Source organism: Mustela lutreola, chromosome 5, assembly GCF_030435805.1.
Source record: "Mustela lutreola isolate mMusLut2 chromosome 5, mMusLut2.pri, whole genome shotgun sequence".
Classification (NCBI taxonomy): domain Eukaryota; kingdom Metazoa; phylum Chordata; class Mammalia; order Carnivora; family Mustelidae; genus Mustela; species Mustela lutreola.
In genome coordinates, this window is record NC_081294.1 from 144718969 (window position 1) to 144735177 (window position 16209).

Consider the following 16209-nt stretch of genomic DNA (forward strand, 5'->3'; position numbering starts at 1 on the left):
AGAGAGGGAGAAGCAGACTCCCCACGGATCAGGGACCAGAGCCCCGAATTGGGCTCTCTGCTCAGTGGGGAGCCTGTGACCCCTCCCACCCCCGCCTTCCTGCCCACTTGTGATCTCTGTCTGTCAAGTAAATAAATAAAATCTTTAAAAAAATAAAATAAAATAAAGTCTGAGAGAAAGAAGCATACCATACCCTATCACACAGATTAGAGGTGACGTCTTCTCTCTAGGTCTGCTAATAAAAGACAACTGGTTCAGAACACAGGGTGGGTTTTAAAGCAATCAACCATTGTTTACATTATTATTCTTGGTTGACAGTCCGTGGTTAGTCAAGAGATAGATAAAACGAACTAAAACTAAAACTTCCAAAGCCCATCTTTTTGTCATCAGGAGATATGGGGAAAAAAAAATCCTGTTGTGAGTTAAAAAGTACAAAGAACTGTTGTGATTTGTCCAAAAAGGACCTTGGACACCAATTCTCTGAATATAACCCAGTAAAAGGAAAAGTCCCCTGTCTTGTCTACGAGCCACAGGAAGAGCCAACCACTGGGGGTGAGACGCAGTAAGGTCCAAACCTCACACTGGGCTCCTTCCTCAGGCTGTGTACTCCCGGGCCTTTGCTGGCAAGAGGACACGGTGCTTGTTACTGTTTCCTCTTGAAGACTCAGTGAGCTGGGCAGGGCTCAGCAACAAGTGAGAAGCTGGACGAAGCTGGAACGAAGTAGTGAGCAGAACCCCCTGGGATCTGGCTCATTGACTAGGCTGGCAAGAAACAGGGAAGGGCCCTGCTCACAGGACCGGTTCAAATCCTGCGCATCTGTGTCCTGATCTGAAGCCTCAGGGGATGCAGATACACCTCACTGAACACAAGGCTGTGAAGCCAAGGTTCACCTAGCTTCACAAGCTTGGCTGCAATCTACCTCTGGGAAAATGATCTTTTTACAAAGAGTTTATTTAGTTATTTAATTATGTAATTAATTAATTAATTAATTATTATTATTTTATTTGGCAGAGAGAGAGCCGAAGCACGGGGAGAGGCAGGCAGAGGGAGAAGCAGGCTCCCCACTGAGCAGGGAGCCCAATGCCGGACTGGATCCCAGGACCCTGAGATCATGACCTGATCAGACACTTAACCAACTGAGCCACCCAGGCACCCGTGGAAAAATTATTTTTTAAAATTTTATTTATTTGGGGTGCATAGGTGGCTCAGTGGGTTAAAGCCTCTGCCTTCGGCTCAGGTCATGTTCCCAGGGTCCTGGGATCGAGCCCAGCATCGGGCCCTCTGCTCAGCAGGGAGCCTGCTTCCTCCTCTCTCTCTGCCTGCCTAAATAAAACCTAGGTTTTATTTATTTATTTGACAGACGGAGATCACAAGTAGGCAGAGAGGCAGGCAGAGAGAGAGGAGGAAGCAGGCTCCCTGCTCTGCAGAGGGCCCGATGCTGGGCTCGATCCCAGGACCCTGGGAACATGACCTGAGCCGAAGGCAGAGGCTTTAACCCACTGAGCCATCCAAGTGCCCCGGAAAAATGATTTTTTTTTTTAAAAAGCCTTCCATGTTGCTAGGTCTTATATTTTCCCAAGAACTAAAAGATTACTTAAATGTTAATTAAGATGTGACTTCACAGTTTTTATTTTAGATTTTTCTATTCGGTAGAATTTGTAATCTACATTTTCCCATGGCCTCATTTACAGTCATTTTTATTCTGAATGAACAAAAAATGGACTGTGAACATTTTCCTTTCACCATACTTTCATATGCACACACACGTATTTGCCATTGATTTTGAAAATGAAATTGCCATTATGGTGAGTGTATTGCTTTTATTTATTTATTTATTTTAATACATATTTTATTTATTTGAGACAGAGAGTGGGAAGGGGCACGGCACAGAGAGGCAGAGGGAGAGGGAGTGAGAGTCTAAGGCAGACTCTTCACTGAGTGTGGAGCAGGAGAGGGGCTTGATCTCATGACCCTGAGACCACACCCCCTGCTGAAACCCATAGTCAGACATATAACCGACTGAGCTACCCAGGTACCCTGAGCATACTGCTTTTAAAGTATCTAAAGTATCTATTTCAAAACTCAAAAACTATTCACAAATTTTATAGCCAGGCAGCCTCTCTGGGGCTAACTAAGCTTTTCTTGGGATCCCCTTCATCCTGGGAATCTCAATTTTGTCCTAAATTACCTGTGCCTGGTCACTGTCCCCATCAGTCAGTAAAATCCTCCTCGGGTACAGGAATTGAGTAATTGTGTACCTTTCTGGGCCACACACTGGTGTTGGACACATCAAAGATGTTCATGATCATTTCTTCAGCTTACCAGGCACAGATGGGACTCACATCTTCATATGAACAAGAATGGGATTATTAACAGGTTAGTCCACTATTTTTTTTATAAGTATTTTTCTTTATTCAACAGACAGGGATCACAAGTAGGCAGAGAGGCAGGCAGAGAAAGGGGGAAGCAGGCTCCCTGCTGAGCGAGAGCCCAACGCAGGGCTTGATCCCTGAGATCATGACCCGAGCCGAAGGCAGAGGCTTAACCCACTGAGCCACCCAGGCGCCCCAGTCCACTATTTTTTTTTTAAAGATTTTATTTATTTATTTGACAGACAGAGATCACAAATAGGCAGAGAAGCAGGCAGAGAGAGAGAGAGGAGAAAGCAGGCTCCCCGCGGAGCAGAGAGCCCGATGTGGAGCTTGAACCCGGGACCCTGGGATCATGACCTGAGCCAAAGGCAGAAGCTTTAACCCACTGAGCCACCCAGGCGCCCCAGTCCACTATTTTTTTTTTTAAAGATTTTATTTATTTATTTGACAGACAGAGATCACAAATAGGCAGAGAAGCAGGCAGAGAGAGAGAGAGGAGAAAGCAGGCTCCCCGCGGAGCAGAGAGCCCGATGTGGGGCTTGAACCCGGGACCCTGGGATCATGACCTGAGCCAAAGGCAGAAGCTTTAACCCACTGAGCCACCCAGGAGCCCAGGTTAGTCCACTATTAATTTTTTTTTTCATATATACTCATTTCCAGTTAAAACAGACTATCACATAGAGAACCCCAGACACCCTCAGGACTCTTATTAGCTCTTTTGGAGCCATGAGGGGAAAATGGTGATACGGTACCTGGTTTTTCCAAGATGGCCCCAAAGAACCAAGCATCCCAGAATCCGTGCCCTTGTGAAGTCCTTCCTATATGAAACTGTAGTGAGTCTTAGGTGCAGCAAAGGGGTAAAACTGCAGCCTTGGGATGGTCAACACTTGTACATCCCTGAGAAAGGACTGACCTGCGATTAGCTCCCAGGAGATAATCTCGAAATGCTTGATACATCGCCCTTAATTGAGCGTCTTTGTGTATCAAGGGCCTTTGGCCATACCAGATAGTTTACTCCTAACCATGTGATTTCTGGTTAACTTCCGTTCTTATCTGCCTGGGACTCTGGACCATCAGGTATCAGTGTGACCTCTGGAGGGTCTGGAGGCTAACAAAGGTCAGTCATTCAATGCCTATGTGACTGACTCCTAATAAAAGCCCAGACATCAAAGCTCAGGTTGACAATACTGTACGTGTTGTTATACATCATTGCTGGGACAACTAAGTGTTGTCTGTAAAACTCTACTGGAAGGCGACAACTGGAACTTTGTACCTGACTTCTCTTGGATTCTGTCCTCTATGCTTTTTTCCTTTGCTGATTTGAATCCATACCCTTTTGCTGTACTAAACCTTAACTGTGAGAATCATAGCGTTTCTGAGTTCTGTGAGTCCTCCTAGCAAAGTACCAAACCTAAAAGTGGTCTTGAGGAGCATACACATAGCCTGTAGTTTGCTTTAACTAAGAGAATGACACAGAAGTGACAGTGTGCCTGTTCTAGGCATTCCCCTTAAGAAGGCCCAGAAGCAGGGCGCCTGGGTGGTTCAATTGGTTAAGCATCTGCCTTTGAATCAGGTCATGATTCCAGGGTCCTGCTCAGTGGAGAGTCTGCTTCACCCCTCCTTTTCCCTGCTGCCCTTCCCACTTATGCACACTGTCTCCTTCTCTGTCAAATAAGTAAATGAAATCTGAAAAAAAAATCAAAATTAAAATTAAAATTAAAAAGGTCAAGAAACTTCTAGCCCCTGCTCTTTTGGATGCTCTGAAAAAGTAGTAAGTAGAGACTGGGGAAGGGGGGAGGGCTTGGCACAGTCACATCTTCAGAAGAACCCGGTCCAAGTCACTGTCCGACTACAGCCACAGAAGAACCCAGTAAAGACAACGGGCCCTTTACACCCCGTCAACCCACAGAATCATGGGAGAAAAAAAAATGGTTGTTGTCTTAAACCACAAAATTTGGGGGTGGCTTGTTATGCAACAATAGAAAACTAAAGCCAGCAGGAATGATAAAATAATTGAAGCGATCCAGAATTTAACTGGCTAAGAGATCAGACTTCAGTAACTGTCGGAAACCATTAAGTCCAACAACTCAACCCAAAAGAATTTTCCTAAATTGAAAGCAAAAAGCATTTTATTAAGGAAACCAGAAATTAATAAAAACTCTCTCTCTCTCTCTCTCTCTCTCTCTCGGGCTGTGGAAGTCTGTTGTTTAATTTAAGGAAGGCTCCAGGCTCATTTTCATCGCTTGTTTGGAAAATCGCAACAAGCCATCGATAAATTATACCTCACAAAGGAACAGCCTTCAGGTTTCAAAGCTCACCATGTTTTAATTTTACCCTTAAAATGAGAATGTGAGGTGGTTGATCTTATTCAAAGTGTAGACAGGGCAGGAGAGGTCCCCAGAAGACACGCCCTCTGTGGTAACCTGTGGGGTTCTACCTGGCCACCCCCCAGGGAGTTCCAGGGAGGAAGAGATGCAAACTCCTGACCCATGGGGTTTGAAAGTACTGTGGAATATTTCCACTCGTGGTTTTCAATGCAGGCTCAGTGAGTATTCTCAGCAAGCTAAAAATGAGACTCCTCAGCCAAGACAACACAAAGTCCGTATGATTAGGGAACAGCAATAACAGTGGCAATTTCACCAACAAGTCCTAGTCCAAGACACTCAATGTCTTACAAAAACGTATCATTTGCTTTGCAAGCATTTATCCATTAGTGAACACAAGGGATCGTAGAAAAGAGCCGTAACAGATGCTGAGCAGTCACTGAGATTGGTTGAGTGGGGAGTCTTGCTAGGCTCCTAACGGCCAATTTCTGGGAAAATGGAACCTCGATTTCTCATAAGACCTCAGTCATCCCGGATCATGGTGGCAATCCTGATATGCATACTCCAAGTTTTCACTCCCACGCTTTGAATTTATACCTCACATCAGGCAGGTTTAAATGACTGAGTTAATCCATCTGTAAGCTTTTCAGTGTTAAAACCAAAGTATAGAGAAGAAGCACGTTGTCTTAGAGTGTTTGAGGAATCAAACCACATACTTTTAAAGATCATGAGTGCTTTTCTTGTGTTAAGAACCGACCCCAAGTACCAAAAACAGACTCTTAGCTATGGAGAACGCACGGGGGTTGAGGCCGGGGGGAGTGGGGACGAGGTAGGTGATGGGATTAAGGCGTGCCCTTGTCCTGACGGCACTGAGTACTGTGTGGAACCGCTGAGTTCCTATATTGTGTACCTGAAACTAACAGAACACTGTATGTTAACTATACTGGAATTAAGAAAAAAAAAAAAAAAAAAAAAACACAGAAGAAACCCCAAGGGCCTGATCAGCACCTCATCTCTGTGAGGCCAAAATCGTTATGTAACTATTAGGGAGGCAGGCAGAGAGTTTCTTCAGGCACCTATGAAGGAAAAGGAGGGGGGGGTTCTTTCTTAACCCATGGCTGCCTCCTCAGACAAAGACCTCATGGAATTTTGGTGGACATACAGCACAATTGTCTGTACCTAAGAACATTTTCCAGAGCACAGATGTTTTTCTCTTAACGGTGAAATGCTGGCTGTCTTGTCCCAATCCTTTTCAGTGCTTAGCGGACGGGACGTTTTTGGTGTCTTGTCCCCTATAACTTGGGGGCTGATGTTCACTGCTGGCTGGAAAACACATCTTTGGCGAGACAGACATGAAAACTCATCTTTGGCAGCTTACACAAAAATGTTTCCATTTTGGGAAATTCCCTGTGATAAAAGTGTTTTTCTGGCCCTGGGTATACACATAAGTAACCAAAAGGACACCTCAGTAAAAGACAAAACAGATTTATGATCGCTTGCTGTGATAGTGATATGTGATTTTAAGCTCCTGAGGATTTTCCTGTTGTTTCATGTTGGAAAAAAGTTGACTCATTTTTCTGGGTAGTACCTCAGTGTTTTCATTAGGGGCTTTCTATAAAGACTTTATCTGAATCATCATAAGGAAAATTATTTCAGAGCCTGGATAAAAGTTCATCTCCCATAAACAGCACGGGCTGCTAAAACCCGCTTGGACTTTAAAAATTACAGAGAAGCGTTAGTCCCAGGAATGCAATCTATCAAGTAAAACAGTGATTTTTTTCAAACATGACCAAGTTCAACTTGATTCCAAAACGCAAGTTTTGGAAAAGCAAGATTGACTAAAAATGTCCAAATATTTTTAACATACTAATTAGATTAGTTTTATTAGAATATTTTAATTTTGGGGTGCCTGAGGGGCTCAGTTGGTTGAGTATCTGCCTTTGGCTCAGGTCATGGTCCAGGAGTCCTGGGATCGAGCCTTGCATCTGGCTCCTTGATGGGCAGGGAGTCTGTGTCTTGCTCTCCCACTGCCACTCCCTCTGCTCGCACTCTCTATCAAAAAATCTCTTTTTTTAAAAAAAAAGTATATTTTAATTTCCTAGCAATTACAGAGCACTTAACTGTTTATTACAAATATTTCATTAAATGCATAGACATATTCATCTGTCAATTATTATCTGTCCAGATCATTATGCTAAATTATAATCAGGTGCTCCCATCAGAAATCTCAAGGATAAACTAAAATCTCAGTAAATATCCAACTGGTATGTACAGACCACAAAATACCATTTTAATCCTTTGCAGGGGTCAAAACACAATCAGAAATCTTAAGCCTTTCGTTGTTGGTTTTGTTGTTGTTGTTGTTTTACATGGTGGGAAAACAGAATTTTCCAGATAATTGTGAATGAGACATTAGTCTATAGGACCAAAAAAAAAAAAAAAAAAAAGAAAGAAAGAAAGAAAAAAGCCTTATTTCTGTACCAGTAAAGTTCCTAACACTGGTTCCTCTTTTGAACTCATTTTGAGTTGTAAATGGAAGGTCTAAGAATCAGAAAAACACAAAGCTATTTTAGAAGCAACTTGCTCAGTATTTCTAGCCCCTGAACCTGGCAAATAACAGTAAAGTGTCAAAGTAAAACCATACATTTTCTGGGGAACACAATGGTGAAGGCCACTTCTCTCTTGGCTGTGGGCACATAAAGTGCCTTGCCCGTCTGGGGAAGGAGAGCCTGGTGGGAGAAGCAGGCTGCACGGATCATTGTTCAAAGTCATGGCTGGTTGTGAGCATCCTGAATTGAAGTTCTAGAGAGTTCTGACATTCGAGCCATGAGATGTCCCCAAATTAGAAGCCATGTTCCAAAGTTCGTAAAATGTCTCTGTATAAAATCAGACCCAGAGCTTTAGAGAATAGGTCAGACCTGCAGAATTTAAATACCATCTCAAATGTCACTGTGTGAAAAACCATTTCAGAAGCACATTGTCCATTACTGCCTGAAGCAAGGATGTTTCTAAAATGGACTTTATCCATACCACACTTATTGATTTAAATATTTATTTATTTATTTATTTGAGAGAGAGAGAGAGAGAGAGAGAGCATTAGCAGGGGGCGGTGGCGGGGGCAAAGGCAGAGAGAGAAGCAGACTTCCCAGTGAGCAGGGAGCCCCTTGTAGGGCCTGATACCAGGACCCTGGAATCATGAACTGAGCCGAAGGCAGATGCTTAACGACTGAGCTAACCAGGCGCCCCCTGATCAAAATTTGTCCCCAGGTTCCCTCTCTCTCTAGCTGGTCCTGTCCACAGCTATGAAGCTATGCTCTTGCTACAACCTGTAAGAGTCACCTGCCCTTTCTGAGAAGTGAAAACGGTGATTTCAGTTTGGATCTGGAGGATGAGGATTTTATATCAAACAGGGAGACACTCTGCCTCTCTCGGCTACTAGTCTGAGACAAGGGTGGGTGGGTTAAACCAGATCACAACCTCTGGAATTTTTAAGTTGTAGGCTCTTCCCTGGTGAACTCCTATTGCAATGTCAGTCTTCTGGGAGGCAGGCAAATTCCAGGCAAAAGAGTGTGTTAAATCATGGAAATAGCGCCAATGCAAATATTTAGGGCTGGGATTTAAGTCTATTGTTTCCTGATAGTTGCTCAGCAGGTTTCTGGGTTTTTTTTCCCCCAATAAAATAAGATCTTTCCTTTATCATTCACATGCATAAAATTATATAGAAACAACACACAAAAGGCTTAGAATACAAATATTCTTTGGTTTACTCATCAAGATAGCAAATAACAAAATAGCAAAAACCTTATTAGTTAAATAAAAAAGTGACATTCTTTATTTACCTATCAAACCTTATTCAATGTTGAAATGCATTTATTTTCATTCTCATGGCCCACAGCAATATGTTTTCTTCCTTTTTTGGCTCTTTAAGCCCCCCTACATTATTTGGATGAGCTCATCTCTAAAATAAAGACTGTTGTACTTAGTATTGCTCATTTTTACAAGAACCATCTAGATTTTTCCTTGTGTCTTTTACAGCTGAAACATATACTAAAAGTGGAGAGGCCACCAGCATTTTCAAGAATTACCCCATTTTCAAAGTACTACCGTTGGTACTAAAAAACGGGACTCCAGTCCCGAAATATATTTGTCTATTAGACATTAGTCACGACGTCAAATAGAGCTGGGTCCTACAATACTGACTTCTGAGAAGCAGTTTCCTGCTTTTCTGAGTGTTCGATCTGACCGCCTTCAATTCTTGAATGTCTTAATTCTTGATGTAGACCCAATTCTTAACTGTCAGTGACAAAATCTTTAACAAAGGAGCATTGAGCAAAAGGGACTTGAAAATTAAATCATCTCAAAGGGAGCAAGGAGAGAAAGAGAGGGTTTTCAGCTTTTTAACCAAGGTAGGAATACACAGCGAGGAATAATAGTGAATGAAAGTACATAACTTTCTACAGGTGAGAAATAGCCAACGTGCTAAAGACACAACTGACCCCCAAAAAACCACCTCTTGCAGTCTGGAGCTATCCATTTTTCTTTGTACAACTCTATTTGCATCACACGACCAGAGACACCTTTCCCACGATCTGCGAACTGTTAGGGAGGGAGCGTTTCACCAGAGTTTTTGGCAATCTGCTTTTCTTCAAATAAAACAAGCTGCATAAAACATTACTGACAACGTCAGACGCCTGAGCTGGGCACCAGTCTTTCAGAAACATAGGTCACCTTTAAAAAATTCGTTTTTCCTTCATAAATCAGCAGTGCTCCGTTTTCAAAGAAATTACAAGCGGTCCCAGTCTTAATGCACACGATCAGATGTTCTCCTCGTCCAGCATTTTGTTGACACCATCGCAGAGTTTTTGTAAGTGGGGCTTAAAATTCCCAAAGGGGTTATATAAGGCCGCTAAGAAATCACAATCTGAGAAATGGTCAAAGACGTTATTAACCCGTCCGTGCGACTTGGCCGTGAGATGACGCTGGATGATCTGGTGAAGCATCTCTCTGCACTCGTTCAGCAGGCGGGATAACACGTTCCGGTCAAAGGTGTACTCCACCTGGTGGAAGCTGACCACGGTCATGGCCAGCTGGTGAACTTTCTTCTTGAATTTCTCCATCAGCGCCAGCTCGTCTTGGTTGAACTGGTTATTTCTGTAAAGGATGGCCAGCTTGATGACTGTCTTGATGAGGTTCTTAATGATCTTCTCTGCCTCCTTCTTGTTCTGGGTGTACTCCTTGGTCACTCGGTAGAGCTCATCCAGCACCTCGCTGCTTGTGTCATCGATGAGGGTGGTGGCGATGGATTTGGACACCATCTTCCCCAAGATCTTCTTTTGTGCCTGCACGGCCAGGTTTTTGGAATTGAAGACATCTGTGGCCACTACAAAGAAGCAAATTAAAAAAAAAAAACAAACAGATATTAAGGACGATGTTCCTTCTCATTTTTCCACGATATGGTTGCCTTCCACCTACTGACATTGGTTTCTGTTCAGAAAAGGCCTAAAACTTTACTACACTTCTGGGCATTTGGTTCTCCTTCCTTTCATTCCTTCTTTCTTTTCCTTTCTTTCTCTTTCTTTTTAAAAGATTTCATTTACGTATTTGACAGGAAGAGACACAGAGAGAGCACAAGCAGGAGGAGCGGCAGGCAGAGGGAAAAGCAGACTCCCCACTGAGCAAGGAGCCCCATGCTGGACTCGATCCCAGGAATTAGGACCTGAGTCGAAAGCAGAAGTTTAACCGACTGAGCCACCCAGGCATCCCAGGTTCTCATTTCTGAAAAGAACAGGTTCTTTTGCATCATCATTAAGGTCTCCAGTTACTCAAGTATTTTATACCTTCTGTTATACACTCAATACTTTGTTTAGCAGTTGAAGGAGACAACCTTTCCAAAGATAACTTTTTCTGATTATAAAAACGTTACGTCTCATGAGGCAATGAAATATTATGCAGTTTCCTCCAGTTGAGTTTTATAAGAAATACATCAAAAATATAAAATCAACTCCACAACTGTCCTCTGGGCACCAGTCACCAAGAAAACTTAAAGGAACACGTTTAAATGGAAGAAGGATAAATAGCAAAGCCACACTAAGTAGCAAATTCAAGGAAGCCAATCAAAAGGAGAGCCCTGCTTTTTTTTTTTTTTTTAAATTTCATTGCCATTCTTTTTTTTTTTTTTTTTTTAAAGATTTTATTTATTTATTTTTCAGAGAGAGAGCACAAGCAGGCAGAGTTGCAGGCAGAGGCAGAGAGAGAGGCAGGCTCCCCGCAGGACAAGGAGCCCGGGATCATGACCTGAGCCAAAGGCAGCCCCCCAACCAACCAAGTCACCCAGGTGTCCCATGGTTTTTTGTTGTTGTTTTTTTAAGATTTGTTTATTTGCCAGAGTGAGAGAAGGAGCACAAGCAGGGGGAGGGGGAGGCAGAAGGATAACCAGACTCCCTGCTGAGCAGGGAGCCCCAAGCAGGGCTTGATCCTAAGAACCTAAGATCAGCTGGAGCTGAAGCAGATGCTTAACCAACTGAGCCACCCAGACGTGCCCAAAGGAAATCCCTGCTTTAAACGTCAGCTGTAAAAAATCGAATTTCCTAAGACACTCGCCCGCCCCTTCCAGTTCAGCCTAACCAGCCTAGATTTCAACTCCCAGAAGTTAAGTCTTAGAAAAGAACAGTCATTCTTTGGAGAGCTCATTGTCTTTTGCTATTTCTGATGAATGGCTGTTGTTCGTTCCCTTGAAACATTTACATACTCTGTAGAAATAGCCACCTTTCATGAGCTCATGAAATGTGCTCCATGAGTAAGACACTGTGGAAAAGCTGAGGCTCAGAGTTGGCTTTTGGAATTATCATCACTTAATTTGACGGAGGTGTAAGATACACGTAATAATCGTTGCACATATTAAGTATGAAACACCGTGTGATGCTCTTAGCTTACAGCTGGTCAGTGAAAATGCTCAATATATACTTACTCCTCAAACCAAGTTTAATTTTTTTCCCTAAATATCCCCCCCCAGGACTCCCGACACTCTGTGCATACTTCTCCACCAAAGTGTAAGCTTTCTTCCTCGCCTTCTGGGTCCTCCAAGCTGGAGTTTTAGGGGTCTCTATCCCCAGTCTGGGGGCCCAGACCTGGATATTTGAAAGTCATTTAGTAATGAAAGATAAAAAAGACTAAAAGTACAGATAGGTGGGAATGGCATTAGCGATACACAATTCTTTTTTTTTTTTTTTTTTAAGATTTTATATATTTATTTGACAGATCACATGCTCTCATGGTTGTTGCCTCTGCTGCCTGCCACTCTCTCCCCTTCCCTGCACTTTCCCTCTCTTTTTTTCTTGTTTGTTGTTTCTTCTCTTTCCTGTTGAGGAGTTTCTTACTTGGGGAATTCTGAGTGTGGAGATCTGGTGTCACAGACCCCTCGCCAGCCATTCCAAGGACTCCTGGCTTCTCCACTGGAGCTCACCAGATCACAAGGCAGGGAAGGCAACTCTTAGCCTGTTGACTTCTTGGGACACTGTTTACACTTTGCTCTGACCACTTCCTTATCCCCACTGTTTCTTACTAAGCCACATTTAGATTCGGAGTTACTCAGGTACGAGAGGGCTAAGGTCTTATATATTTGTTTAAGGAACTTTTATTAACACCCCACAACAACCAGACATGCTCTCTAAATTGTTTTCTTTTTCATCTTTCCTAAGACTGGGTCCGCTGGATCAGAGTTTAACTAGGCGGGGATTAGCAATGGCATCCATGGACATCTGCAGTCACTGCTTCAAAATTCCAAGTATAACAAATCTGATGGGTGATGAAATTATTCACTTGCTGGTGAGGTTGTAAGGAAAGTTACCTGAGGGCTTCACTGGACGAGCAGTGTTTTAGTTGCAATAATATTCTGGAGAACTGTTAATTTCAGCAAACTATAGATTTTCATTAATTCATTTTAGGATAAGTTCGTATGGGGTTGGGGGGGGGGTTGTTTTTGTATTTGTTTTTGTTTTATGAGCCCATTTCTTCCCCTTATACACAAGGGTCAGTGTATTTTTACACAGCGTTTATCTCCAAACTTAGAGTTGTTGATGCTAAAAACTGGAATTCCGTGAATATCAATTTGCTTTACAGCAAGTGTTGCAGACATGGATGATTTCGTTAAACCAAGACAGGAGATACAGAGATATAGAGGAAGGGCCCAAAGATAAGTAGGCATAAAATAGCATTTACATCTCTTTCTATACAACGTTCTTGCCAGTGGCAGTTCTTGGTATGTTTTTGATATATGACATTGTTTTTCCTTAGTCAAGGGTGTACATATTTCCAAACACAAGTGAATTCTTTTTTTTTTATTAAAGATTTTTAAATAAGATTTCATCTTTTTATTTGAGATAGAGTGAGAGAGTGAGAGAGAGCACAGGAGGGGCAGAGGGAGAGGAGAAGCAGACTCCCCACTGAGCAGGGAGCCCGAAAGGGGTTTGAACTAGGCTGGTACCCTTGGAGATGGAGGGAAGTGGGGAGAGGGAGAATGGAAGGCTCTTGGTCATGGGCAAGGCAAGAGAGAGGATGGTGTGGTGGGGGATGGCCAGGCCTCCCACTTGAGCAGATGGTTGGAAGGACTGCTATTCATGAAGGTAGAATGGAGAAGGAACACTTTGGGGGGCACGAAGGAATCAAGGATTCCATTGTAGACATGGTGCATTTGGAATGCCTGCAAAACAGCCAAGGAAAAGGGAAACTTTGAATGCATTTGCAAAACAAGTCCAGAACTCCATCCCAGGACCCTGGGATCATGACCTGAGCCAAAGGCAGATGCTTAACCTGCTGAGCCCCCCAGGGGCCGCAAGTGAATTCATCTTGATTAAACACTGAAACCATATTTTCAACTCTTTGTGGCGTCCCAGGATGTACCTTGCATCTGTCCCTCTGTTACATGTTTAAACATAGAGCTCTCTGGGCTTGGAGCAGGTGGACCCTGTGTCTGATCTTCTACTGTAGCCAGAGGGCTCAGATGCTAGGCAAAACCACTGCATTGGCTTTTATACTAAATATTTGTATTATTGCCCTCCAGTATTTATTCATTGTGTGCAACGAGTCTGTATTCTTTAAAAAACAACAACAATAACAACAACAACAAAAACACAAAAAACAAAGACCTGAATGACGACAGTAAAAGAAACCACACTCTTGAGTGCGAGAGAAGAAAACCATATAGCTAGCTAGGTAAAACAAATACCTGTTTATCTAGCTTTTTATTTATTTATTTTTTAAGATTTTTATTTATTTATTTGACAGACAGAGATCACAAGTAGGCAGAGAGGCAGGCAGAGAGAGAGAGGAGGAAGCAGGCTCCCTGCTTGAGCAGAGAGCCCGATGCGGGGCTTGATCCCAGGACCTTGGGATCATGACCTGAGCTGAAGGCAGAGGCTTTAACCCACTGAGCTACCCAGGCGCCCCTGTTTCTCTAGCTTTTAAAACAAATAACCTCCCCCCCTCCAACATATATATCTAAAACTCATTTTGCAGGCCAGCAAGTTTTCATAGGGAAGTGTTTAAGTGGGGCAAAGGGAGAGGGGAAGTGGGCTTCCTCTTCTGTAAGAAGTGCCATGGAGCAGGCGCCCACACGGGGGCCTAGAGGGTGACCCCTCTGGGGCACGGATGTATCATCTGGGCTCACAGAGAGCTTACTGTCTAGGGAGGAGAGGCAGACCATCAAAATTTAGGCAAATGAGGAGGATGTCAGGAACAAGGAAGTGTGTAAGTGCGTTGGTTCACAAAGACTGGAAGTCAGCATCTTTTTCTAATCTACATTTTGAAAGGCTCTGGTTGCTCAGTGAGAAGAGATTGGAAAGGGGTTTGAACTCGGCTGGTACCCGTGGAGATGGAGGGAAGGGAGAATGGAAGGCTCTTGGTCATGGGAAGGGCAAGAAAGAGAGGATGTTGTGTTGGGGGATGGCCAGGCTCCCCCTGACCCCTCGCTTGAGCAAATGCTTGGAAGGGCTGCTATTCGTGAAGGCAGAAAGGAGAAGGACTGTGTTGGGGACACGGGAGAATCAAGGATTCCATCCTAGACATGGTGCATTTGGAATGCCTGCAAAACAGCCCAGAGAAAGGAAAACCCTGAATGCATTTGCTAAATGAGTCCCAGAAAGGGGTCAGAGTGAGTTCTAAGTGTGGGAGTTTTGGCACCTGAGGGGCATCAGAAGCCACGGGAGTGGAAGAGCTCACATGAGGGTAAGGTAGAGCAGAGGAGAAAAATGTGATCCAGGACTAGCCTTGAGATACAGCAGGCCTTTAAGGGATCTGGTAGAGGGTGCAGAGCTGACAAATGAGCCTGAGCAGGAATGGCTAAAGGCAGTTAATTTGCAAGGGGGAAAAAGAAATCGTATTGCATGATCACAGACCACACAGCCCTGGCTTGCAGTTTTCAGCTGCAACCCCCTATTGGCTCCAAGGAAGCCTTCACCAATGCTAGGAAAGAAATCCTCTGCGTGTTTGCCTTCCCTGTGCAGGGGGAGAAAGAGCTTCAGCTTCTTTTTCAAAGATGACCAAGCTGGACATAACCCAGAGAAGAGAACGAAAGGAGGAAGTGGCCGCTGTGTTTCTAGAGCAGGGTCTGCAGTTCCTCTGGGGCAACAACTGGGAAAGCCTCAGAAGTCAGCTTCTCCGTCCTGGTTGAGACCCATTCCTGCTAAACTGGGAGCAATCTTGCTGGCCGTGGCCTTGCTTTTCACACTTTCTCTTGTGGGAGGTTCAAGGGCTACTACATGAAAGAACGTTTCCCGTTGTCTTTATGTTTGAAAGCAAATGGAACTTTGAGGTTCAATGAGCTAAGGAGCTTAAGAGAGGTGCAGACTTTCAAGTCCGGTCTTGGAGAGAGGACCACAGAGGATTTTTACTCCTCTCTCACTGTTTCCGGTGATTTCATAGTGTACAGTGTTTCCATCAAATAGACATTGTAGTAAATCCCAGATGGATGTTGGGAGACCGTGTCAGGCCCTAGTAGATGCAACACAGAATAACCTTCCAACTTTATGTGAGTTTCTGAGATCGTTGTTATTTCCCATGGATCTGAAATGTGGGGGGTATCCCTTCCTATATAAATCGGTTTTATTTATTGAAATCCATCTCCTAAGTTCTGCAGCGGAAGACGGTCCCTGGTCTTAATGTGGTAACAGTGACTACGTGTGTCCGTTATTTTGATACAAACGATTTAATGTGGATTAACCCATGCACTCTTTTGCAAACCTTTAAGGAATAGAATGGAAATCTGAAACAGCTTGGAAACCTTCACACGTTGGCCATTTTTCATGCTTTTTTGCTTTCCTTTTCTTTCTCAAAATATATTTCAGTTCTTCTTCTGCAATTTCAGTTCATGTTTCAGATGTTTAGATATCGACATCCATGAGGACAGAGGTTATGGTTCAGGGAAGCCTTTCCTTCAGGGCATGTGGCCATTATATTAATGAATGGCATCCTGGTCAGTAGGAAACACTTAGCATTACCTGAGTTGTATCCCACGAGC

General features: G+C 43.5%; 1 protein-coding gene across 5 annotated transcripts in view; it reads right to left on the reverse strand.

The window, feature by feature from the left end:
* Positions 1 to 8437: 8437 nt before the first annotated feature.
* Positions 8438 to 16209, reverse strand: part of TNFAIP8 (TNF alpha induced protein 8) — a 118365-nt gene continuing 110593 nt past the window's right edge. For all 5 annotated transcript variants that reach the window (XM_059175795.1, XM_059175797.1, XM_059175794.1 and 2 more), the window contains one exon: positions 8438 to 10077. In XM_059175795.1, the coding sequence (XP_059031778.1) occupies positions 9512 to 10077 (566 nt within the window). In that variant the 3' untranslated portion in view covers positions 8438 to 9511. The remainder of the gene's footprint in view (positions 10078 to 16209) is intronic.